This window comes from Lolium rigidum, chromosome 1 (genome assembly GCF_022539505.1).
Source record: "Lolium rigidum isolate FL_2022 chromosome 1, APGP_CSIRO_Lrig_0.1, whole genome shotgun sequence".
Lineage (NCBI taxonomy): Eukaryota > Viridiplantae > Streptophyta > Magnoliopsida > Poales > Poaceae > Lolium > Lolium rigidum.
In genome coordinates, this window is record NC_061508.1 from 257231712 (window position 1) to 257259522 (window position 27811).

Below are 27811 nucleotides of genomic sequence, written 5' to 3' on the forward strand. Positions count from 1 at the left end.
CATCACGCACAGCGGCAAGTTTTCCCTCAGAAAGAAACCAAGGTTTATCGAACCAGGAGGAGCCAAGAAGCACGTCGAAGGTTGATGGCGGCGGGATGTAGTGCGGCGCAACACCAGGGATTCCGGCGCCAACGTGGAACCTGCACAACACAACCAAAGTACTTTGCCCCAACGAAACGAGTGAGGTTGTCAATCTCACCGGCTTGCTGTAACAAAGGATTAGATGTATAGTGTGGATGATGATTGTTTGCGAGAAAACGAGTAGAACAAGTATTGCGATGAGATTGTATTCAATGTAAAACAATGGACCGGGGTCCACGAGTTCACTAGAGGTGTCTCTCCCATAAGATAAATAGCATGTTGGGTGAACAAATTACGATCGGGCAATTGACAAATAGAGAGAGCATGACAATGCACATACATGATATGATGAGTATAGTGAGATTTAATTGGGCATTACGACAAAGTACATAGACCGCTATCCAGCATGCATCTATGCCTAAAAAGTCCACCTTCAGGTTATCATCCGAACCCCTTCCAGCCCTGTTGTGTCGGCGCCTCGTGGCCCCACTTCCTTTCCCCCTCGGTCTTCTGGAAGCTTCGTGCAAAAATAGGACCCTGGGCGTTGATTTCGTCCAATTCCGAGAATATTTCCTTTGTAGGATTTCCGAAACCAAAAACAGCAGAAAACAACGAATCGGCTCTTCGGAATCTCGTTAATAGGTTAGTGCCGGAAAATGCATAAATACGACATATAATGTGTATAAAACATGTAGATATCATCAATAATGTGGCATGGAACATAAGAAATTATCGATACGTCGGAGACGTATCAGCTGTGGAGCATAAGAACGACTCCAAACCGGACACTCCATTCTTTATGGTTTATGGAGCAGAAGCGGTCATACCAACCGACATTCTTCATGATTCACCAAGGGTGCAACTCTATACCGACGAAGAGGTAAAAGAGGCCCGAGAAAACGATGTGGACTTGCTAGAATAAGCAAGAGAATTGGCATTGGCAAGAACAGCCATTTACCAGCAAAACCTCAGACGCTATCATAGCCGGAAGGTTAACCCGAGGGTGTTCCGGGAAGGAGACCTAGTGCTACGCCTAGTGCAGCGCACTGAAGGCCGGCACAAGCTTTCACCCCCATGGGAAGGACCCTTCATTGTGAGCAAGGCTCTCCACAATGATGCCTATTACCTGATCGATGCACAGGAGTAGAAGAAAGGAAAGGCGGACAGGTCCGGAGAGGAGACCAAGTGTCCGTGGAATGTAGCTCTGTTGCGTCCTTTCTACTCTTGAAGTTGTGGTGTAAGAAGTTCTTTTTTGTACCTTATTTGCTATGAATAAAAGATGTCGGAACCTCGAATGAGTCTCGGGGACTAACCCTACTAAAGTTGCATGAAATATGTTTATTTTTCAGTTTACCGGTTGCTTATTGAACGTTTTTTCTTTCCGGTTTAGTAGTGTGCTAAACCCTACCGGAGTCTTCGACTCTGCTGCTGTCCGCAACCCGGCTTCATGGCAAGCAAGATAAACCGGTAGGGGATAAGCACATGAACTGCAAAGAGAGAGAGCGGGAAAGAACAATCCGGAAAAATTTAACTAACCTCGGTTGTGCCGGTTTTTTGCAAAGTTTCGAGTAATTTCTAAGTTCAAGAAAGTGCTTGCTTGGTAAAAGAACTTTGCGCTCATACGCCAAAACGCCCAGAGAAGGTAGGCAGAGCCAAAGCAAAAGAGCCAAGTGTGCATCAAATTGGATGCGGAAACAATTTCGGAATCGTTGCAGTGCAAGACAAAATCAGAACGATAAGCAAAATGCTAAGTTAACGGAACAAACATAGCTTAATAAGCTACCGGTAGAGTATACCGGCAGATAGCAGGTAGCATAGCCAAGGAGCAGCTAAGTGTTATATTACATCATAAGACCCCGGCATACCGGGGTAGAATTTAATCAACATTGTTTTGAGACAAACAGGGGCAACCAAGCATATCACAGCAAGTGTTCAGGCAGCAGGAGCTTCGGGAGGCACGACATCAGCTTCTGGAGCTTCCGGAGGCTGCTCACCGGCACCGGCATCTTCCTCTCCCTCGTCCTCTTGTTCCTCTTCGTCACAGAGGTAGTCGCGGACGTCAGGAGGAGGGGGGATGAAGGTGCGGACCCAGGCGTACTCAGGCAAGTCCGGTAGGCCCGATCCTGCCGCTTCGCGGTAAGGACCGGGTCCACATCAGTTGGAGCATTTTCGCGCACGCCGAGGAGCGCATCCAGATCCAGGTCTTCGTACCAGGAGCAGGCGACGCGCAGCGCCGTATCCGCTCCGGCACGAGCCGCAGAGCACTTCCACTCGCGAATCCTCCGCCCGGCATCTTTCAGCCGCTCGGAGGTGAGCGTCAGGGTGGCCGGCAGCGCTTCTCCAGGCCACAAGACCTTATAGAGCTGGATCGCCATGTCAGGCAGGTCGGAGAGATGCCGGTCCACGGCGCGCATATGCTGGACGCGGGCAGAAAGGGCAACCAAGTGATCATAAGGATCCCAAGGCGCGGCCAGATCCTGGAATTGCTGCGCAACCCGGCGATCTGAAACTTTCTTTTCCGCGTGCACCTGTGAGTCCGGAAAGAGTTCTGCAAAATAAAGGAAAGACATAAGGAAAATACTACCGGAACAAATAAGCTTGTAAGCAAGAGCCGGAAAAGAAAGAAGAAACACTTACTGAGGGCGAGCGCGTCGGTTCGCGCGACCAGCTCATCGTACTCCTTCTGCTCCGCGGATAAGCGGGCGACCTGGTCTTCGGCAGCCTTCCGGAACTTGCCCATTTCCTCCAGCTCTGCCCTCAGCACCGCAGTGGAGTTGGCGGAATCATCCACAACCTCCGCCAGCCTGGCCTCGGCTGCTGCCTTGGCATCCTTCAGCTCTTGGTCATGCTGGAGCGCGGCCTGGATAGCCTGGTTCTTGAGCTCCCTGGTGATAGTCTGGGCATCCAGGGCCTTCTAGTGATCCCGGATGAGCTGCTCCTTTTCACCTAGATGCCGGAAAGAAGAGTGTTAGCGAAGTTGCGGCTGGTAAAATGAGGAAAGAACAAGTTAACCGGAAAAGAAAAAGCGGTACCTTGGAGTGCGGCGATCTGAGCCTTGAGGGCTTCAATGGTAGCTTCCGGGACAGCTGTTGAACAAAAAGTTCATAAGTGTTAAGAAAGAAAAGACTCCGGTAAAAAGATGCCGGAGGGAAAAAAAGAGACTACCTTGGCAGTGGCTGTGGGCCTCGGCAAGGTCCCGGTGCTCCCAGAGAAGCTCCTCGAAGAGCTGCTTCCGAGCATCCGCCGTGCTCTGTTCAAAGGAAAATAATTGTGAGAAAGAAGCCGGTTTCTCCATGCGTTTACCTAAGTTTCGCGCTAAGAGCTGCGCTCTCAACCCGCAACTCGGGGACTGTCTATGCCGGTTTTTCAAGTTTTTGCTTAAGTTTCGCGCTAAGATCTGCGTTCTTAACCCGAAACTCGGGGACTGGCTATGCCGGTTTTTCAAGTTTTTGCCTAAGTTTCGCGCTAAGATCTGCGTTCTTAACCCGAAACTCGGGGACTGGCTATGCCGGTTTTTCAAGTTTTTGCTTAAGTGCCGCGCTAAGAGCTATGCTCTCAACACGAAACTCGGGGACTGGGAAGATAGACAAGATCCGGAAAGAAAGAAACCGGCATCAACAGAAAAGTTGCAAAAATATTGGTGAAACTTACCACCACATTACTGGTGGCGTCATGCCACGCATTGTCGAACTCCTTCACTGCGCGCTTGAGCCGCATGAAGTGTTCCTCTGTGCTCCGGGGTCCAGCAGGGTCTGGCGCTGGAAGCCGGTCCTTCCCCAGGCCGCGGGTGGATGCAGATATATCCGCATCGTTCCACTTCTGTGCGTAGGGGAGAAGGTGCCCCAGGTCGCGGCCATCGCGCTTCAGCTCAACGATCCGGCCCAAGAGGCCGGAAGGTTTTTCTCCAACCGCAGCAGCGGCGGGGCTGACGTGCAGCACTAGAGGCTGCGAGCCGGAGGCTGAGGTGCTCCCCTCCATGGCCTTTCCCCTGGAAGCCCCCGGCTTGAGGAACTTTGCGATCTTGAGGGTCTCGGGCGGCGGCGTCGGCTTGGCCGCGGAGGGCCCTTGGCTGAGCGGCGGCGTTGGAGCGGCCCCAGTGGGCTCAAGGATAGGAGCTTCTGGCGGCGTAGAGGAGGCCGGCGCGGAAGTATCCGGCGCGGCCTTGGAGGGGGAAGAGCTAGAGTGCTTCTTCTTCTTCTTCTTCGGGGCGAGAGGAACCAGAGGTTCCGCCCGCCCGGCAGCTTCATCGTCGGCGCCGGTGTTGCTGGCGCCGGTATCTTGGTTCTCTGGAGGGGAGGTGAGATCCTCCTCCGCGCGGTGATCAGGAGGTGTAGGGGCCGCGCGCCCCGCACTTGTGGTGCCTCCCAGAGGGGAGGCAGAAAGGTCGCCGGTACCGGATGGTACCGGGCTTGATTGAGGAGGAGGAGTTGGGGTCCTTGCGGTTCCCTCGGAAGCCTCAGGCGTTGAGCCGCTGGCGCTCTTGGAAAGCTTGAGCGGAGGGCTGAACAAAAAGGAGAGGAAAGATCAAAAACAGCAAAAGAAAGGAAAAGTTTGGAAAACAAAGCAAATAGAGAAACAAAGATCTTACCCAGAAGAGACCGGCATCTGCTTATTCTTGTAGCGCCTCTTGCCAGTCTCTTTCCCCCCAAGGACTTCCGTCCGGAAGCGTTTGGCGGGGGGAGCTTGGCTGGAGCCGGCGTCAGGAGCAGGCACTTTGTTTTTCTTGCTCTGAGGCATGAGCTTCTCCAGGAACTCGTGGCCAACCTCGGCCTGCAGGGGAGCCGCGTGCTCGTGGACCTGTGGTTCGGGGCCAGCTGAGGGAGCGTCTACAGAAGGAAATAGGCAACAAAATATGAGAGACCGGAAGAGGAAACTACCTCAAGCATGGTGAGCTCATCGTCGGAACCGGAAGCCGTAGAAGAAAAGTTACCAGGGCGCTGAGTGGGGATGCGGCCCATCTTGAGATCGTACCAAGGGACGAAGGGATCTGGGTCAACCTTGTCCAAAGGGCGCTTCCGGCAAGGGCCTCGCCGATCTGATTCGATGCGCGGGAAGCGGTCCTTGGCCTGAAAACAAAAATAAAAACAGTCAGCCATAGCGTAAAAGTTACCGGTAGAACAACCCGGGGGGCGCAATCTCTTACTTCCTTGGTTGGAGGGTTGAGGGAGCTGAGAGGCAGAAAGCCCCACTCCCAGTCATCCGGCATGTCCGTTTGGCATATTTGACTAGCCTTGCGGACCACATCCGCTTTGCTTAAGGGAAGGCCGGTGATCTTGGTGGGATCGCCAGGGCCGTACATCTCGCTTATCTTATGCGCCCGGCGCTTGAGGGGAAGCACCCGGCGGCAGATGAAGGTGCGGATGATATCATCGGAGCAGATGTTGGTCTCCTTCATCAACTTCTCCATGAAGCGTACCACCCGGTTCGTCTCTATGTCATCCGTACCGGGGAAGTAGCCCCAGTTGACCTTGGTGGGCGGTGCCGGATTGAAAGCCGGAAAATTGATGAGATCCGCGGCGCTATTGTTCTTCACGTAGAAGAACGTCGTCTGCCACAACCGGCAACACTCGAGGCCGTTGAACTTAAAAAAAGGGTTTCCCTTGGCGGGAGCCGATGATACAAGACCCGCATTGTACGGGGGGTTTGGGCTTGGGAATATCCTTGCCCTGGACCGAATTGATCCGGAGAGAGAAGAAGCGGGCAAAGGTCTCGCGAGCGGGACGGATGCCGATGTAGCCTTCCATGAAGGCAACAAAGCAAGAGAGATAGAAAACGGCGTTGCCGGGAAGGTGATGAGGCTGGAGTCGATAAAAATCAAGAAATTGGCGGAAGAAGTCAGAGGCAGGAAGGCCGAAGCCACGCTCAAAGTGAGCAAGAAAGACAACGACCTCACCGGGTTCAAGCACCGGTTCGATCTCGTCGCCTGGAAGCCGGCAGGAGACTCCCTCCGGTATCCTCCGAGACCGGTAAAGCCAGTCAATCTCGTGTTGTGTCACGTCGGAACCTCTCCAGGCTCCGCGTGTGATACCGGAAAGATCTTTTCCGGGGCCCGGCTGGAGCTGCCGACCTCTTGGTCTTTGCCGGATTCAGTTTCCATCCGGGCGAGATCTGCGGTTAGCCCGTCGGAAGTCCTACTTCCTTGGCTACTAGAAGATGAGGCGAGAAGAGATTCTTCGCTAGACATGTGGATCTGGAGGACGCCGGTATCTACCCGCAAAACAGTTTTCCCAAAAACTACCCTCGCGCGAAGATCTACGAGTAAGAGGAAAAGCAAAATAAAAAGGAAGTAAATACTCTACCGGCCCAAGATCTGGAAAGCAAAGAGAAAAGAGGTAAATGCGTATTGAGCCTAACCTGAGGCGGCGGAGGCGCTTAGGAAGAAGTTCACTGGAGAAATGGCGAGCCCCTGGCCGTCGACGAAGGCCGGCGACGGAGAAGGGCGAAGTCCGCCGGAGGAAGCTCGAATCGGCGGCGAGGAGGGAACGCAGCGAGAACTCCGCGCGGTGAAGAGCTTCGGCGCAGCGAGAGCAGCGTCGCAACGTCGACAGGAGCAGCGCTCTGGCGGCGACCGGCGGCGACGAGGAAGCAAGGGGCGAAGGGCTCGAAATGCTCTGGAAATGGGGGCAAATGCGAAGAATAAGATGAAGTGGAACCGCTTCGCCCTTATATAGAGAGGAAAGGAAGTGGGCCGAAAACCGTCGGGCCGCGGCGGTTCGCCTCGTGGGCAGCCACGTGGCACACAGATACACGTGCGGAAAATAACATGCCACAGGGAGGCCACACGGATCCGAAACGGCCGCGAGGATCCGGTGTGGCGCCATAAATGCTGGCGCAGAAGCCGAAGGGAAGTGACCTCTGACACTGGCGCGTCAGACACAGTGCGCATGTCACTGACAGGCATTGTACCCGAGAAATTCTCGACTTCGCCGAGGAGAGAGTTAATGTCTAAGATGCCGGGGAATAAGATACCGGAGGCACCTTGAAAAGAGGGAAAGAAGTAAGTCCGGCAAAGATGCCGGAGATCTAAGTTCATCGCTGGAAAGATTAAACCGGTACCTTAAGGTATGAGAACCTGGCATGGTCCGTCGGATAGGATCCACCGGACTATACCAGCTTCGGGGACTAATGTTGGGGGGATGACCTCCGGTATGCCAAAGGCATGCCAAAACCGGATGGTTTAGGCCATCAAGATACCGGTTTAATGTTTATACCGGAGCACGAAGTTAAGGATTTGGCTAAGTGAAGCTAAGCCGGTATCCCCGAAGGGGTATACCGGAACCGGATAGAGAAGACACTCGGGCTACCGGTAAGAAGTGCACCGTAGCACGTCGGCAGGACTGGTCAAAGATTCTCTCCAGAGCTAGAGGACAAAGATGAGCTAAGCAAAGTAGCTTTAAACGAAGGCCTCACGATAAAGAAGAGGATGACGCTGAAAGAAGCCGGAGGACGTCAGCCTCCCTGATTAAAGAAGACCCCGGTGTCATTTATGATTAAAGTAACTTTGTAAAGTAGTTTGTCTAGTCAAAGATGCCATTAGGGTTTCTTCCTCTGTAAGCCACCCTCTCCCCTATATAAGGAGAGGGGGCACGCCCGTACGCGGGCATGTGACTCCTTGTATGGAGAGACTCGTAACTTGTTGAGATCAATGAAGAGAAAGATCTAGAGCGAGTTCTTCCTTGCGTCTTTCTTCTTCTACCTCTAGCCTTGGCTAAGTTCTTGGGGAAAGCATCCGGAAGTTCATCCCATCTAATCGCAAACCCTCCCCCGAATCCTCTAGCGTCCATTCGGCCCCAACTTAAGCCATCCTATGGCATCTGTCTGTTCACCACGACGACAGTGATGTATCCACTCAATTGTGGACATCCAATGTGAATCTTTCGACTGAATGTTTTATAGGTCATAACTATTTGGCTGACAAAAATTTATTTGTTCACAACTTCTTGGTACGAATAATCCAATTGCGGACTACTTGATACCAATTGTGGCTATTTGTTATCTAAAAGTGGACTCTATTATAGGTTTTGACCAATTGGTCGGGACATCTTGTACCTTATCTTGCAGTATTGATCCTATACCAACCGTGGTCTTCTGATACCAACTGTGGTCTTCTTATATCTGCTATGGTTTCATCGGTCATCTTCCTTTTTCGAGAATTTATTTTTGCAAGAAAACCAATAATTAACACTATGAATATAGTATCCTCAGTGACTTCCAATGCATTCCCTCTTTTATATTGACTATGGATCTGCTTCAGCTTCACCATAATCACCATATTTCTCACCTTCATGCTTCTTATGTACTAAAGTACTCCTCTGTTGAGGTAAAGCATGAATTTTGATTGGCACTTCCTTCAGAGTATTGTGGTTACTTCCCACAACTTTGCTTCCTTCTTCTGATGAACCTTCATCTTGTCTTCGGAATCTTCCAAAATTCATCACTTCCTCACACGTTTACCATTACCCTCTAGATCTATAACATCAAGTAGGAACTTGATATTGCAACATGCATTTGCATATCAAAGTCAAACTTCATGTATGGATCTAGTCAAACAATGAAAATCCAATAAAATCTAAGAAGATTCAGCTTTGTCCTTATAATACACACCATCATAAGCCTGAATATAATAGTTGAGTAAAACAGCTCTAAACATCAGGCTCTGATGTGTAGTATATAACACCACATACTTTAGGTTTATATCGTGATACTTAGCACGAATATGGGGATTTCTACTATCTGTCTCAACATTTATCTTAATTGCACATTTCCTTTGGAAGGTGGTCTAAGATAGCGAAGGTTAACCTAATTTCCTTTGGAAGTACAAACTTAGCTTCCATTTTTGTTGAGGAATACCTCACATGATATATTTAGGTTCCAACATCGTTACTCTAAACACATAACTATTGGAATATAGCTCCTATACTTCCATGTGTTTTATCATGAGACTAGGGTCATGATGTGCTTGGCACACTTCCCATGGTTTTGGAACACCAATCTTGTACTACTGTTGAACACCTGACTTCTTATTGTACTCCTCCTAAGTATTTATGATGTTCTAGTCCATCACATAACGATTCTCAGGTGAATCATATATGATTAACAACTCTACTCTGTAAGTAGACATATTTTATTCCTATCTCTCTTCCTTACCTACCATGATTGACTCATCATGGTCTATACTACCTCATATGACTCATAGTTATCACTTACTATCAATTGTTTCACATGTCTAGATAATTTTACTTACTCATTACTTATCTTGGTCTACATCTTCTATTAGGATATCTTAATTATCTTCATCACTTGATATAACTCCTATTACAGTTCTGGATAACTCTTACTTAATCATAACATATGTTGGTACACATCTTCCATAGGATAGCTTCCTTATGGTTGTATCCTCTCTTTGGACTACCATGTATTGTATACCAACTGTAGTCTACTCATCTATTGTTTTAAGGACTTAATGGGGTGATACATATTTGGGATTAGTAACTTTACTTAGGAAAGATCGATAAGAAAGGTTGAATCAAGTGTGTCAGGATTATTCTCAAGTGAATATCCATCTCAAGTCATTAGAATATTTGGTTTAGCTAAGATAACTTCCTATAGACACTACTAAACATATAGGTCTCCTTTAAAGGGTTTTAATCCTAGGGTCAAAGCATTTGCTCTGATACTAACTGTGGTGACCCGGCATACCACTGCATGGTGTAGTATGCAAGTCTGATATAACACCAATGAAACACCGTTCCACTAGTATTATATCGCTCAGAGTGGTACAACAGAAACATATGCGGGTCCAAGGCATGTGAATTACATACAGACTCTGTTACATAAGATCCTCACAGCCTCCTACTTTACAATGAGGTAAAACTGCAAATAAACTTCAGAAGAACGACTCGTAGTCTAATCCTAACACAAACTCTATTTGTAGAGTATTTAACTAGCTACAGAGGCTATGAATAGATTCTAGCTAAATAGGAGCTAAGTTTAGGAAGCTAGTTCCCTTCTACTGCTTAATCTAGGTTTTCTCCATGGTGTATGTCGTATATGACTTTTCCGGCAGGTTCCTGTTCCTTGAAGTAGTTGTTGACTCCTCGGTCTTCGAGTTGTACTGTAGATCCTCCTTCGATGCCTCCATATCTAAGCAGGGGATTTAAGAGTGGTATGAGTACGAGCGTACTCAACAAGTTCATTATAGGAAAGAGGTGTTTAATGCACTAGCTACAACATTAGACCAGAAAGTCTAATACCAATGCAGGTTTTCATAATCATTTCTTCAAAAGGTTGCTTTTATTCAGAAGAACTATGTCCATCAGCCTTCACCGGTTTACTAGAACTTCATGGAGTTCCTTTCCGGCAGCGTTCGCAGTTCCAAAACCCGGAACGAGGAGTGACAGGTCACGATTCATTACACTCTGCAGAGGTGTGTTGCTTTACCCATAAGAGATCTTAACCTTGGTGCCAACCGAGTCTAGTTCTCGTCCACACTTCCTTTGGTGTGAGGCCCGGTATAAGGTCTTAGCCAATCATATTCCTCCGCTACCTCACACACCCACCCTTTGTTGCAAACCCCGACCCTGGGTCCTCACCAGTGCTCTTATACCAATTAAGGACGGCCCCCGACCACGACGACAGTTTAGGTCTCTACCATAAACTCCTTCGCCGGTAGCTGCAACCCATCATAGACCGCATTACCGTGGGGAATTAGAAGGGGATCCCCACCCTACCGCTTGTCCTCTCTTGGATCAAGTGTCTACGGTAAGCGCATCCGTTGATGTACGAGAGGTGGAAATACAATTGACTACTCCGTCCCACTCCAGATCTTATGGTTAACACGAGTTTTACGGCACAAGAATCACTGGATGACATTTGTTGTTTAATCCTAGATGGATATAAACCCTTGCAATGGAACCTCCACCATGTCAACACATTCCATAGTTCCATTGCCAACCACATAGTCATATTCATAGTTATGAAAATAGTGGTTTTGCCTTTGTATGCAAAAGTGGTAATCATAGTATTTTGCAAGTAATTTGATAAAAATACTCAAATGACATGAGCAAGCGATGAACTTGCCTTTCTTGACTGCAAGATTATGCATTCAAGGTCTTCGATACGCAATAACTCCAAATTCTGAAATAGCATCATCGTCTGGTAAGGACGATGTTTAAAAGATTGGCAAGGATGCAATAATGCATAAGTATGAGATGCAATCGTTATAAGCGTGACCTAACCCCGATGATTTAGGATTAGTGAGTTGAAATGATTTGTTTAGGGTGTGTTGCACTTTTAGAGTGGTTCACAAACAAGGTTCTTATTAGGTTTGTGTTGTTTTAGAATCATAAGCAAGTGGTAAAATGCATAGTAACAATCATACACACCAAATGATAGGAGTTGTATAATAAGTTAAGAGCAGTTGTCAATTTTAAGTCCTATAGTGCATGGTTGATGATTATTTGTTATATACTTCAAAAGAATAACTTTTGAAGAACGTGTTCTTTAATAAAGAACAAGTATGATAATTAGGGTTGTGGAGTTCTATGGTTTACTATGGTTCTAATTGGGTTCTAGAGTAAGGATTAGATGGATCCCAACAAAGTTGGATTCATCAGCATCTAGAGATTATATGGTTTTAGTGAAGCATATCTTAAGTAATTAATTATACATGGTTGCTATCAAGGTTGGTATACCTTGCTGGTGATAGCTGGCTATTGGCTACAGGTCCTATTAGGCAGGGTTGATGACTACTCTTTATCTACTTCAAAAGAATAACTTTTGAAGAACATGTTTCTTAATGAATAAAAAGTATTTCAAATAAGAGATAGTTGCTTCCAGGGTTGATACTATTATTCTCAATTGATTCCTTAATTAGGTAGTAGCTAGATAGATCTTATATATCTTTTAACATGACAATATTAGTAGGGGGTAACTTAGTTGAGTTGAACTAGAGGTGATGGCTAATGGTTATTTGGTTTGGTATCATTCCCATAAATATATACTATGGAATGACCCCACTAACAAGGTATGATTAATTCATAGGATAAGAGTTAACTTTGGACTAATGATTGATTGGTGTATACAAGTAACACATCACTCTAGCTATGACCTTCTACACAAGATCCATATAAGTATCAAACATGGTCATGCAAAGTAAGTCAAACAATTTCATTTGGCTGAAAGATGTTTAATAATATGACTTAAAGTGTTGTTTGAGTTTGCGTGTTTTTAGATGTGAAAGCAAGTTCCTATTATAGAGTCATAGCAACTCATATCATATTTAGGTTTAAGGAATTATTTTTAAGGCATAAGAATTTCCTAAAGTATCTTGGATTTAATTTACTAATTTGGGTGAAGGGAAACATTCCTTACAAATATAATTTGGTACTATAATATAATTTAAAACTAATTACTCCCTCCGATTCATATTAATTGACTTCAATATAGATGTATCTAGAACTAAAATGTGTCTAGATACATCCATATTAGAGTCAATTAATATGAACCGGAGGGAGTAGTATTTATGTTAGATTTTATGGAATTTCTTATATGCTATTTTTTAATAAAAATCACATTCTAAGTTGAAACCATGCTCAAATTATTTGGAAAGTATTTATTACAGATTAAAGTCAAAATAATATTTTAAGCATTTTAGAAACTCAATTTAATATTAACATGAATAATGTTCTTAATTCTTAGAAGTTAGGAAACAACATGTATTTATTTTTAAATACTTGTTTGGTATTTGTGTAGAGAAACGTTTATAGTTTTAAATTTGTAACCAAATAATGATACTAGCTTACACTAATTTAGGTGTGATGCATAATTTAATTTGATTAACTTAGCTAGGACACAATATATACACACTAGTGGATTAATTATTAGAATTATAATTAATTGGCCAATTAGTATTCACGTACGTATGCTATAGTTTATTATTGGCTAGAGCTAATCTGGGTCAGTATCCTACATACACGCACATGAGTACATGACTCGGTCAGATCCGTACACGTACGACTGTACGAGTCCAACACAACCCAGCGCCTCACCTCTCTCTCTCACTCTTGTTCCTATCTCTTTCTCCACCACGAGCACACACGCGATCAGGACGCACTCCTCGCACGCGCCTGTGATGGCGCTGCCGCCACCCGCTGCTCCGGCCGTCGCCGACCAGGTTCGGCACCGCCGCTCTCCACCCGACTTCGCCTCCATCTCTTCTCCTATTTCCCCATCGTCTCGACGTTCGGCCGTGCTCCACGCACGACCCCTGCGATCCCTAGCCCGCCTTGGCCGCTGCCGGCCTACTCCGGCACCGGCAAGACATTTTTCTGGCTCCCCTCGACGTCCTCTACCTCTCTGTCCCGCCCGATTTGATTTTCCAGCTCTACCTCGTCCGCCCCCAAACCTGGAAACCCTAGCGGTCGCTAGTTGGTTTGGCCGTCGCCTGCCAACCCCCGCGCCGCCGCTGGTCACTGCTGCTGTCCGGTGAGGCTTCGCCCTAACCCGCTGCCTCGATGCCGCCCTACGTGCGCGCGCTGCCCTGCTCCTGCTCACGCCCAGCGCTCCCTGGTGTGGCTCCGCCGCCATCTTCTCCCGGCCATTGATGGCCGCCTTCGGCGCCGCTGCTGTCTGACCGGCGGGGCTCCACCATATACACGCCGCCACCACGCGCTCTCGGCCGAACCCTAGGTTCGCTAGTGTGATGCTGCAAGCCGCTGCTGCTCCCCATTGGCGACCCCGCCACCTCGTCGACCATGAGTCCCAGCTCAAGCTCGCCATCCCGGTGGTGTCTGGTGGTTTGGTGTGTTGTTCATGGCGTTGTGTCGTGCTGTTGCGACTACTTCATCCTCGACGCCGGTTGGACGGTGCCGCGGACGCAACCCCGGCTGGACGGTGCCGCGGACGCAACCCCGACATCGCCTACCTCGCCACTTCCTGTATGACACTGTGAGCTAAACCTCTCCCATCTTTGTTCCTGGTTATACTGTTTGGGCTGCACCATTACTACTTCTCCATACTTGTGCTACTGGTGGTATATATGTGTGTACAGTGGAGCTAAATAAATCATGCCATCGTAGTTGATGCAAGTTTTATGGCTCTCTGTGAGGTGTGGTTTGGATTGACCATGCTCTGAATTAATTGATCATTGCCTTGTGCTATGTGCGGTGCCTCCCTTTGGATAACTTGTTGTGATAATTTGATGCCCCATTTAACTCATGGTTGAGTTGAAGAAATGAGATAAAAGTATTGTGACTAGATGCTCTGCTTGGTAGCTTGCTGGTGAGCTTATATATATGCTTATAGTGATTTAGTTGATGTGGATGATTAGCAGATCATGTGCATACATGATCTGCACTTGTGTTATGTTGGTGGTGCAAAGTGATGATACTGCCAGCTTCCTAGACATGGTTATTTGCTGGCGGTAACTTGTGTACCGTGCTTCACTTCCTTTCTATGTACAGGGTATGAGCTCCTAATTTGACTAGGGATCACTAGCTAAAGCTAGGTGATCTAGCTCCCCTCTCTGCTGCATATTTCTTTCTATCTATTACTGATAAGAACAAATGTTGAGCTTGATATCTTGGCCCAGCCTATGATCCAAAGGCTGAGGCACTTCCTTTTGATAAGAGCAGATATACTATTTACGGTTTTATAAGATTCTCTGTGATGAACTGGGCATAGCACTTCTATGCCAGATCTGAGAGAAATTCATCTCTCAAATCCCCCTAGACAGAGTCTAGTGGAAGGATAGATAGATGGGAGTGTTGTATATTCTTCATTTATTTCCCCTGATCCTAGTTGTGCAAGTTAGTATGCTGAGATGCTTATATGAGATCGATGGATCAACCTGATGTTGTAGATTTTGGCCTTCTGGACTGTTGATTAATCTTCTTCTTGTGGCATGCCTTCTCCTCCTTGCTGCTTTTGATTTTTCCTACTGATTCTAAGTATCCATGAATATTTGTTGGTGTTCTTGTGTTGTCCTAAAGGATTGATTAACTCTAGGCAGAGTGTAAATATGGCTAGATCAATTGTTGGTGCGGCTGAGATGTTTGTGTGTGGCAAAGGGGCTGCTAGTACAGCCTATATGATGTTTATATACTGTTGGGTGTTGTTTGTGGTGTCGACAACACATGCTTATGCATGCACTGACTGTGCTACCTGCTTGGATGCTCTGGTCAAGATATTTTCCTTGCCTCCAAGTGAAGGCACGGCTGAGCTGATGTTTATCCACTGTTGTCCTTTAATATTTGACACTGCCAAGTGTATTACTCCTATTGGACTGTTGTGATCAAGCTGATTTTACCTTATGGCTTTTACTTTAGGATCATATTGACTTCTCCATGTCAATAATGATCCATAAAAACAACTTTGTGGAATTTTGAAGGATTCTAGCTAGATTAGTGGGAATAAAAATTGTTGCCTTGTTGCCTCAAATAGTAAATTAATTATTGTTGCCTTTTGGTATGGATTTAGTAGTGTTGCTCTAGTCCCTGGTTGCCTTTATTACATGTTGCCTCATGATCCAAGATTGACTCAACTATGCTTGGTTACTCCATATGTTGTCCAAATATGATTAAATCCCTCTAATCACTATTTGGGAATTAGGACAAATTCCTAATTCTCATTAGCTAGCCTCCAATATTAAAATGTCTCCCAAATATGGAGACAAACATTTTAACATTATCCAAAGTTATATCTCTTTTGCCTTTGCTTTATTTTTCTTTTTGCAGGAAAAGAATAAGAAGATTGGGAGGGATTTGGAAGATGAAGATTTAGTTTAGGATTTCCTCTTTATTACTTTTGTAATCTTCTATTTCTTTTGTAGCTTGTAAATGATTGAATTATGATAACTGTAATAACGTGTAAATTATCTATCTATGTTGAAATATCAAATGTTTTAACTTTTACATATTTTATTTCGGATTATAGTTTGGAATTCAAATTCAATTCAATTTCTTATTTGAATTCAAATTATCCATATTTTATTTGAATTCAAATTTGTTCTTCCAAAACACATGAATTCAAAAAGGTTATGTCGAAATTTGTCACACCCACATTGATGACTAACTCAATTCCATCAATGCAAGAGAAACCTTGATCACTTTGACGGTTTTAAACAAAAGCGCGAAAATTCCCCGGATTTTCTATGCATGAATGCAATGCACACAACTGTTTCCTCTATTTTTGTAGCCCCAAATACTGGGATATTACACTTGGGTACGACGGTGGAGGTGGCCCTCTTCTTCGCCGAAGAGGGTCGGCCTGCGGTTCGTGATGGTGGATCTATCGATCTATCACCGTGTTCCGGCGGCGAGATGGAGAAGCATGGAGGCCGACGATGGTGTCGCCGGTGGAGGGTTGGAGTTGCCAGCCCAGGATGGTCGCCGACGTGGGGGTCCGACCTGTATAAAGGCGGTGGTCCTAGGGTCTCTTTTGCGTGAAGAGGAAGACCTACCGGAGGCCTGGACTCGTGATCTGGCCGGAGTGTTGAGTTTCGGAAGGCTCCGCCGGCGAATGTAACAGTGCTTTTTGCCTGGAATTTGCTGGATCGGTGGTATTCGGTCGTGTCCACCCATGCTTTTATTCCGACCGATTGGTTCTGGAGGAAGCGGTGCGAAGCTCTTTTTCTGTGTTAACATCAAGTGACTATGGATCCATGATGAAAGTCGGAAGAAGAGAAGTTCATGAAGGCCGGAGGGGAGGACTAGCTAAGGGAGGTTCAAGTCTCCGCGCTGTTGAGGGACTTGCTTGGTGTTCCGGACTTCACAGCAGCGGTATGAAAGTGGGGGCAACAACACAGGTGAAGTTCAGAGTCCTACCTTTCAGGGTGAAAATCCAAGGTCTGGCCTTAACTGGTTGTGCCTGGCAATGACCTTGTTGGAGGCATTGTTTTGAGAGCGGGGACTATCTTCGGGGTGAAAACCTAAGATCGTTGATCGGGTGACGACGGTGTTAGAGCACTGTTCCCTTCTTGGAGGTGTCGTTTTTTGAGAGTCTGTATTTCATGTGTTGTCTTGGCGGTGACTGTATTGTTAGACCCGAGATACTGTAGAGGGACTTTTGTTTCTTAGTTTTCTTTTCCTTTTTTTTGGTTGTGTGCATCCTTAGTGATATTAGGGTGGTGCGTTGTTGCAGAGGCTGGGTGTAATTAGTATCTTTTTTATATTAATATATTTTCTTTATCTAAAAGAAAAAGATATAAATATATCTCTAACTAAAATACATGTAGTATCTAGATAAAAGTGAGACACCTATTTCTATTTTTAGATAGAGACAGTAGTTATTTTGAATTTTGGGGTGAGGGAATGTAGAATGTGTATGTGAGAGTCGATGCAAGCCTACGGGCTGTGGACGGGTTTCAGGTACTTTCTTTCTACAAAAATGATTCGTCTTTCCACGACGCGTTCTTGGAAATATAGCATCATCTATAATCTGTTTCTTCTTTTCTCTCTATAATCCACTTCTTCTTATTTTTATTTTTTTGTTTAAAACCCAATTACGTCTCCAAGATTTTATGTCAACATTCAATTATCATCATCCTCACATCACTCTGTTTGATAACTTTTAAGGCCAAAATTTCTTGCATTTTAAGCGACCAGTGCAAAATAGAATGTTAATAAGCCTCTTACATTGCAATCATAAGTTCGCAAAAATAGGAAAAGATGGCTTCACGCGGCCGCCATCGGTGGGATCGCTTCACTCTAGCCACCCCTAAGCCCGACGTGACTAGATCTAGACTCTCCGCAACTCTCTCTCCTCCACCTCCGCACGACAGATAGACCCGGGAGATGAGCTCCAGCGACTGCGCTGGTTACTCCACCTGCTTCAACCCACTCTGCCATCAAGAGCCCTGCTGCTGGGCTGCTGGCGATGACGAGAAGGATGCTGAGGAGCTGGCCCATGTGTCACCGATGCCTTCTCCATCTCCACGACCCCCTTCCACCAAGCCGGTGGAAGGAACCCCCCGCCCAGTCGTCTGAGCACCGCCGCCAAGCCCCTGCAGCTGCTGCCGCCGCCGCGTATGGCTCTGTTCGCGCGCCCTGTGGTCAAGCCGGCTAGCGTGGTGGTCGCCGCTAGGCCCTCCTGGTTGGAGCTCCTGCCACCTCCGCCAATAGCGTTGGTCTGCCTTGTCCAGGTTGGTTGCCGGCCTGTGGAGACTGTGCCTCCGACCCTCCCTGTGCCGCCTACCCCTATGACCCCTCGTCGCGTCCTAGTTCGGGGCGAACTCGATGTTGGTTCGGGGCTTCAGATGCAACCAACATCGAGGAGGACGAGGAAGAGCTCCCCCCTGCGCGGATGCCACGGTGTGTTGCTGGCGACAGTGAGGCCGGAAAACGTCACCATCAAGACATTCAACATTGTTGCTACTGTCAAGGTTGATGGCAAGGAGGTGGAGTGCGTGGCACGCGAGCGTAGTGGATGGCAGGAGGTGATGCCTCGGCGTGGCTTGCATCGGCAAGCTCTGCCAGCCCTGCCAATTGCTCGTCCGCATGTCCCTGCTTGGCTCGAGGGAAGATGTTGCAGGTGCCTAGCTCCTGGTCATCGTGTTATTGTTTGCATTGATCCTTTAGGTGCTCTCGATGCCTTGAGAACGGTCACTGGGCACGTCACTGCCGTAACGTTAGGCATCCTCTCAGCTTGTTAGTAGGCCATGTCGCTTCGCCGCCCCACCAAGCGCATGCTCCTCGCTGAACCTAGGTTGAGGTCTCGCTCTAGTCCAATGTGCCTCGTCGTCAGTCTTGGGCGTCAGTTGTTTCTGCTCTTGTTGGCTCTTTGGACTCGTGGATATATATACCATCCGCTTTAGAGAAGCAAGCTGAGTTATTCCAGGAGGCCTTTCGTCCTCTTCATGAGGTTATGGACTCCTTGTACTGCTGGCTGCTAGCGATTGGGGTCTTTCTGGAGCGGGTGGAAGCTGCATTCCGTAGGCTCTCACGGACGTTTGTCGATCCTTTCGTTCAGTGGCGGAGCCAGGAATTGAACTGAGGGGGGTCGAAACTAAGCTCTAAAAATTTTTTTGATAGAAAAGAGCAAATGTATTCAATAAAAGAGGTCCAAACAGATTCAATTTCCATATTTCATCAAGTACAACAACATTGGTCTCCGAATTCCGGGATCGGCAACCACATTTGCTAGATCAAAAATTTCAGGAACATTTGCCTACAACATTGAAAAGGAAAACTAAAAATTACCCCGGATTTCTACCTTGTAATGATGCAAGCAAGTATCAAAACTCAAGAAAAGGGGGAAATCAACCTGTATGCGTGCCCTCTTGCGTGATTCCTCATCGCCGCCGGCATCCATCGAAGAAGCCAGCCGTGAAAGTTCAAGAAGTTTCTTTGTCGATTGGCTGAACTCAACGACCGGTTAAGATGTCGACGGGCATACAAAAAGTGTATGATCAATGAGTCAATGACATATATAAGGACAGAAGAGTGGATGGGGAAGGAAAATGCAAGGTCAGCACTAGCTTTGTAGCAAGATACCGGTTCCTTCTCTTCATGCCGCCAATGAAGCAAAACAAGAATCCCTAGGAAAGCAACCTTGGTCTTCTCTGGTCAATGCAAGCATCTAACTATCCTGATGGATGGTTGGGTACTTGGGTGTGGATGGATCATGGATGGATGCAGAGATGGTGAACCAAGTGATGATTGTGGCAAAGAAGCAACAACATGAGTATCATCATTCCTGAAGAAAAATAATCACATCAATGCATGGCCGAATAGCAAGAATATAAGCTGCAAGTTCGAACCTTTGTTCATTCCTTGGACGAAATCATATATACTAGTCAGGTCAGGCAAGGGGGTAACGCGGCGGCGCGGGGAAAGGCGGCGGAGGGGCGGAGAAAGGCGCCGGCGGGCCGGGGAAACACGGTGGGGCGGAGGGGAAACGCAGGGGGGGCGGGCAAGCCGCCGGAGCAGGGCGTGGCGGCGGCGGGGCGTCTTGCTTTGCGGGGCGGCAGGGGTGTGCTCGCTCCGCTCGCCGCTCGCTTCATTAGTCGATACCTGTTGGGCTTAACTGGGCCTGGGGGTTTTGTTTTTTCCCCAGAAACTGAGGGGGGTCGAACGACCACGCTCGACCCGGTGCTGGCTCCACCCATGCTTTCGTTCTACTTGATGTTGGCAAAGTGGGCACGAGCGGAGCGGGCCTTTATGGATGTTTCTCTCCTCGTGCTAGGACCTGCTCGGAAGCCACAACTTCGATGATGCACATCATGCATGAGCTCCTAGAGTTGTGTGGTGGTGTGGTTATGCCTCCTTTCGTCGAGGAAGTGAGGTCTGACTTGTACTGGATCTCGGTTGTGGCTTCTCCGTCGAGTGAGGCACTTGGCTTTGAAAAGAGTTGTGTTGTTTACGTTGCAGTCTCTCTCTCCCGCCTAAGTCTGGCAAGCATGTGGTTTCTATTGGTGAGGGGTTACTAAGGTAGGACTATTGGCAACGGTTCCTGAAGGTGTCGTCGCCAGAGAGGCTTGCATTTTTCTCGTCACCTTGGTTGTTGCCTACCATGGATCCGCAGTTGATCGATGGGTGCCCCGCAATGTCATGTTCTGACTTTGTCTGCGTGGTGTTGGAGTGTTGTGTTTGGAGTGTTCGTTCATGTCGCTTTGTGGTCTCTTGTGTTGGCTAGAGTGGGTCCAACCATGTTGTTCTGGTCTCTGTTAGACTTGTGGGTGTGTTTGGTTGTGTTGTTTGTGTGGGCTTGACCCTATTGTTGTAGGTTTCGTTCGGTTTTCTCCTAAAACTGAACACTATCTTCTTAATTATGGATGTGGAAAAGCTTTTGCCTTTATTTTAAAATAAAAATAAAAACTTCGCAAAAAAAGTCGTAATGATGCTTTTACATTGCAATCCTAACTTCCTCTAAAAAAACATTGCAATCCTAACTTCCATATATCGTGACGTGTTAGTTGCTGATCCAAAGGACCGCTCTGCATTTATCAGATAATAACTGGTTTGATCCGACGGCACACAACTACACAAGCGACGCGTCCGCATGGGCACCCCTTCGCCAACCGTCAAGACCCATCGTACGCCGAAGTCTAAAACCTGGACGTACCAAACAGTGCGACACCGAGACAAACGGCGAGGGCAGGCATGGGCGACGACATGTACCAGAGCGGCAGCGAGGATGGCGGCGGTGACACAGTCCGCGGATGGGACGCCGGAGGCGAGTCCGGAGTCACGGAAGTGCAGAACGGCAGCGATGCGGCGTCGGGTAAGACTCGGTGCCAAAGCGCCAGCGACTGGGACTCGACGGAGGAGACAACGGCGGCCGATGAAGCCATGCCCTGCTCTCTGATCAGGCTCGTCGCGGCGAGGTTTGGATGCCTGCTGCTAGGGTTCTTGGCCGGCGCAATCGCGGCGGCAGCATGGCTGTTCCTGAAGTCTCCTGGGCGTCCGGAGCAGTTTATTGTGCCTACCTGAAGATCAGATCGCTTCTACAGGCCTAACAGTAGGAACAGAAACACGACACCATGTTGCATTCAGCCTGTAATTAGACATGTTGTATTCAGACTGATCACTCAGATGGATTTATTGGCTACTACTTCTTTAAAGGTATCTTTCCCTTTACCTATTGAATGCATACTACATGGCCAAGTTCACATGACCAGATATTTGCATCTTATTGAAGTGAAAATCCCTTCTTGAAAGTGAAACATCTGACGGAAATTCACCAACAATCGAGGAAACTGGAGAAGGAAACGGTACCAAAAATACGAGATCAGAATGAATAAAGGTTATGGTGAATGTGACATAGGTTGCGACTGTTAAGATTTAAAACAAGTCTACTTCGATATAAAATCACGAAAACCACAACGTAATGTACACAAACCAAAGCTTCTAGGTGGGGCTGATGTTACAAGTTAGAACAGGCGCTCCTTTTAGGAGGAAAAACACAAGGGATAGGGCTACCCCACATGTTGCTATCCTTTCCTGGGGAGTAAAACTTTGTTGGAGACTACCTCTTCTATGTCTTCTTGAGGATGAAACCAGCCACGATGCCAAGAATACCCACGATGATCAAGAAGGTGATCGAGAAACCGCCGTTGCTTTTGCTGCTCTCTTTGCGTAGAAGGTCCTGAATCAAACAGAAAACATAAACATTTTATCATATGAACTGATAAACTGCGTTCATGTTCACAGAATCCATGAAATCCATATAGAAGCACTCAAATTATAAAGCATATGCATCATCATGTCCGCTGTAAGTTCGATATTATAATGTTTACAGAAAAAAAAAGTCCAGCAAATGAAAACTTTGAATTTGCCAGTGGGGACTACTTTTTATATAATTGAATTTAGCAGATATACGCATCACAGATTTATTGTCTACTTTCGCCAAAATGAACTACAACTTTAAATTGCATTGCCCATTAATAGGTCATCTGAACTTGAAGCCCAGAGTGAAATATTGTTAACTTTAGACAGGTTTCATGAAGAAAGAAATTTATTAGACATAATACCATAAGGTTCAGTCTAGAGAACACAACATTAACAATCACTGGCTCTCTCTGAAAGAACACATTTAAAAGATTTTCCTACACCAATGAGCACTCTCTTACTGTAAATGGTTATGAGAAATAGAGCATGCATCATAATTACATCAATTGACAATCTAAATGCCCGCGCAAAAAAAGACAATTTGAATAATGCTCTAAACATAAGCGTTTAGTTGGCTCGTATAAAAAACCGATGGTATCAACAAATTTTCTTTGTTAAACCGCAAGCAAGAAGCCAAAACATGCAGTAGATTATCCGCATTTCCGTGTATTAGCTAAAGCATTGCGTATGTCTGGAGGAGATCATATCCACTCCGGTACAGTAGTAGGTAAGTTAGAAGGGGAACGCGAAATGACTAGGTTTTGTTGATTTATTGCGCGATGATTTTATTGAAAAAGACCATGCTCTATACATTTCCCCTATTCACGATGAGCAAAAGGTAAAAAAGAAAAAAGAATTTATATCATTTGTTGAATTTTACATAAATAACTGAGATAAACAACCCCTTGAGTCACCATTGAGATGAAATGGTAAACAAACAAAGAAATGATGGATCTTTTTAAAGGATAATACTCTATAATTCAGCATTAATTTAGAATTATCACAGTTACAAAAGCACTTACCAACTCTTGTCGCAACTTCTGGTTTTGCTGAACAGCAGACATCTTCTCCTCAGTTAGCTTGGAGATCATGGAAGTTGCCTACAACAAATAATTACGGACCGGAGTACATTTTATCAAAAGATAGAACTTCAAAGGCATTCTGAGATGCAGAGTGCCAACTAAGAGATCATGTAATTTGGTTCTCTTTTGTAAGAAGTTTTTACACCTACATACAGTAGCCAATACCATCAAGACCATACAATTTTGTTTCCATATGTGCTACAAATAATCCATATAGTCCAAGCAGTGGAAAGTTTCCAAGAAATGGGTAACTCATGTAGATCACAAATTCATCTTCTGTGAGAGTAAATCAGGAATCCTAGAGGGACCAAATTTATGAAAGTAGAATAAATACTTCATAATTCATATTCTACTTGGCATGCCTCTTTTTTCTAGGTATTGTGGGGTTTTGTAGTAGTACTGCTAAGCTATTTTTAGATCCCAATTCGATAGAGATACAAGTAATAGTGCATTATTTGAGAGTTAAGAGTAAGTCTCAGGAAGGTGTCGCCTATATCATGAAGTTCTAATGGTGGTAATGAACCTCACTCATCAGTCTTATCACCACAACAAGATCACAGTGGTTAGGGCCACCTGATGATACCAGGGCATGGTGGTACAGATATTTATCATTGACAGGTCATGCTACCTAGCAAGCAAGATTCAGAATCGCTTGCAGTTTGCAAGTTAGTCTGCAGCGATCCATTCCGAGTGTCCAGATCGGCATTATCTATGATTTATCTCAAAATTTCTGAACAATCAAAACTACGACCCATAAATAGAAATTAGTCAGTTCCTGCAAGGTCCAAGTATGCAACAAACCAAGGTGTTCTTGCGAATTGCAGCCTTTTTTACTTCAGGGCACTGATGATATCAAATAGATAGGTATTTATAAAGGTTAGATAAACGATACCTCGGAGGACTTCTCCTTCGTTGTATCAACAGAAGATCTAAATACCTAAACATCGGACATTACATAGATTCAATTTACCATGTAAGAAAATCCTTGGAAATTTCATTAAAACTAGGGGAAAAAAAAAGCTAACTTAGTGACTTACAGATTGTGGCATTGTGGAATTAGGGGTCCCATTTTCAAAGGAACGAGCAGAACTTCCTTGTTCGGATTCTTCAGAAATCGAGCCAGGTGTAGATGTTGGAACATATATTACACGCAGCTTGCATTCATCAACAACCTTCCCTGGCTCCTTATTGAACTGTCATCATGAAACCACATAAATGAATGACATGAGGATGTGTGCACCAAGGAACAAATTGACAGAAATTACAACAAATGTAGTGTCAGAGTAGGTACCATTGGTGCAGTAATATCTTGAGTTGCAGCACCATTCTCAGCTGCAACACTTTGAACTAGGAATTTATCCTTACACTGCAGATCAGCAGGTGCCTCCCTCTGTGCTTGCATTGTCACTAACAAGAGAGAAAATGCTAAGGGTACTTCTAAATAGAAATCTGAGCAAGTTAAGCAGACATTTTCTTGCACTAAGCTATTTATCCCTATATAATAGACAGGCAGCTACCTGTGACATCACAAGTCGATCCAGGTAGTACAACACCAATATTAGGGCGCACACAGTACTGCTTTGGGTTGGTTGTTTTGACCTGCGAACGATGATCTTGTCTATTAGAACAAAATATATGAATATGAACACTAATAAAAGAATGAAGCATATAGTATTGAAAAAATATGACAGATTACCTTGAATGCTACATACTGGTCAGTCTTATTGGTGAGTTGCATGGAGCACGAGCTCTGCTTCATCAATTCAACTGCATGTATAAATACAAGTTCAGGCGCGTTTTGAGCATGGAAGACAGTGCAAACCTCTAGATATCCAATGCAAAGATGCGGTAGGCAAGCAAACAGAAGAAACAAAACGATGATTACTGAAGAAGAAATCTAACACATCGCAATCCGATGCAATGACCATAATATCGAATCCTAAACACAAATGTAAATTGCAGGCACATTTCATTTCAAGCAACTCACAAATACCAGATGATGTAGCTAAGGTACACGTATTTGTTAGAGAGATCCCAAGCTCCTGGAAGGCAACAGACTACCATAAAGATGATTGTACACAATGCGCTGGTTGATTTTCATGTACACACTCTGCGATCCATGAGATGTAAAAACTCTGAACTTATGAAGCTATGCAATAAATAAGGCTATGTGCATCGAGGCTGGGGCTATGTTCCCCATTTTGAAAAAAAAAACAATGTGCAGTGCACATTCGAAGCCTGAGATTTCATGCGCATCAAAAAAAAAACACAAGACGAAAACTAACTGAAATCCCCGCAAAAAGATGAGGAAGAAAGAACAGAACGTGACGCAGTAGGCGACCGATATGCAGAAAACACACTATGGCCATGATCTAAGTTTAAATCTAAAGCGCTCTACACAAATCGAGCTGATCAGACTCACGAATCCAATCGGCGGCAGGGACCAATGGCCTCGCCTCCATCGTAAGATCCCATCTTTGACCAAGATCCATCGGACGGAGCAGACACAGCGTTAATTACCTGACGCGATCCTAACAATTCGACCGGAGACAAGATCTGTAGACGACTTACAGGGGAATGCCAGCTCGGAGGGCTGGATCTCGAGAAAACTCGCACTTCCGGCGCTCATGGTGGCTCCTCGCGAACAAATCAAGAACTCAAATCACAAACGCAGCGGGAAGAGAATAATTTCTGGCTTCCCACGGATTCGATCGGGGAAGCCAAGAACGAGGACGCCCACCAATCGATTGGAACAAGAGGCGGGGGAATCCCAGAAAAAAATCGCGTGGGAAAAATAGGAATTTATTGGTCGCCCTCGCTCTCTTGTCCTCCTACTGTCTCGGGCATAAAAAGGTTGCACGGAAATGGTTTTAAAAGTGGAATATTTTATTGAACGGATGAACTGTGATCGTTAAGAGCCTGCACAAAATGACGTGTATACCCTTGGATGGTAGTCTTAGGTGTTGCCGTTCTTCGGCGGTGAAGGGTATCGATGGTATTGCAGCTGAGCTGTGGCAGGCCGTGACATGGCGCTTTAATGGTCGTGCGCAGCTGGCACTTTGCCAAAATTGAGTACTCATTAACTCCTTGCTAATTTGCATTTTCCTTCCATTAGTTTTTTTTTTAAGGGTTGGTTATTTGATTGATGGGGCAGGGATGATAACCAAGAAAAATATAGTTTTTCGACATGATTTCTTAGAAACTAAGAAAGTCTATTTTCTCTATTATACCATGTGTTTAACAATATAATTTCCTACTCCCACCATCCTAAAATTGAGTACTCATTAATTCCTTGCTAATTTGCATTTTCCTTCCATTAGTGGTTTTTTAGGGTATGTATAGTGGGGTGGGTCACGTTAGATTGATGGGGCAGGGGAAGAAAAAAGAATTTTGCAATATGATTTCTTAGAAATTAAGAAAGTCTGTTTTCTGCATTATACTTTTAACAACATAATTTTCTACTTCCACCATTCTAGAAAATAAGCCCCGATTTTTTCGCACGATCTTTGATATACAACTTTGACCGCTACATTTGTCTTGCAAATCTCTTTTATTTCATACTCCCTTCATCCAAAAAAGGATATCACTGACTTTTCTAAGTTTGGATGCATCTGGAGCAATTTAGTGTATAGATATATCTAAATTTATGCAAATCTCCGACATCCTCTTTCGGATGGGGAGTATATATTTACAAAATATATGAATATATTATAAGTACACATTATAGTCAAATTATTGACTCGTTGACCAGCGAAATTTAAAGGTGCCATATATTTTAGGATGGAGGAGTACTAAAATTTAATTAATTCTCATTAATTGTTAGATATGATATTGAGATATAATATATTGTACCGCTTATAATTTTTGTCGCCTTTGAATAACCTGGACTCCTATGAGAAGACGTGTGTTATCTGCCATTGTGCATGCCCTTAGGTCCAAATGCAAAATCATGATCCAACCAAATACTGCTAGATTTTATCCTGAAGCATAAAATATGCTTAGCCTATTTAACTTAATTCATAATTACTGAAAATTCCAAAGACCCACTTGGCTCATTAAAATGTTTAGTCGCACATTGCCAGATTACAAGGATTTTTTTTTTTTTGAAAACCCCCAGATTGCAAGGAGTTAAACCTCCTTATAAGTGAGGCTCTTCCACTTGTTATATAAGCATGAGAATAGGACTCATACACACGCTTATACTCCGTTGTTGCCCGCTTCGACACGCCACACCTATGCCGCCACCTTGCGGTGTGCACCGCAAGTTAGGACAGTAGGCCTCTGAAACCTTGTCCTTTCGATTCTTGCACGGGAGAAGGGCCATAAGGTTTTGGGAAGCGTTACAGCGTGACTACTGGCTTCTTCAACATGGATGACCAAGGAAAACGGCTGTTATCACCAGAATTTGACCAAGTCAGAGGTGGGCCGCGATCAAGATGGTTTGAAGAAATATATATATAGAAGGAGTGCGTGGATCGGCCTTTTATACCAAGTTGGGCTTAATTGCCCGGATATCTCAGTAATATATTAGATCGCATCTTA

General features: G+C 45.5%; 1 protein-coding gene across 1 annotated transcript; it reads right to left on the minus strand.

The window, feature by feature from the left end:
- Window positions 1-21784: 21784 nt before the first annotated feature.
- LOC124692897 (vesicle-associated protein 1-3-like) lies at window positions 21785-26151 on the minus strand. The gene is made up of 8 exons (XM_047226342.1): window positions 25841-26151; window positions 24966-25036; window positions 24787-24868; window positions 24561-24676; window positions 24307-24462; window positions 24162-24206; window positions 23210-23287; window positions 21785-22164 (listed from the first exon to the last, which is right to left on the minus strand). Exons 1-8 carry the CDS (start codon window positions 25896-25898, stop codon window positions 22054-22056), a joined length of 717 nt encoding a protein of 238 aa, XP_047082298.1. The 5' UTR covers window positions 25899-26151; the 3' UTR covers window positions 21785-22053.
- Between the last annotated feature and the right edge of the window lie 1660 nt (window positions 26152-27811).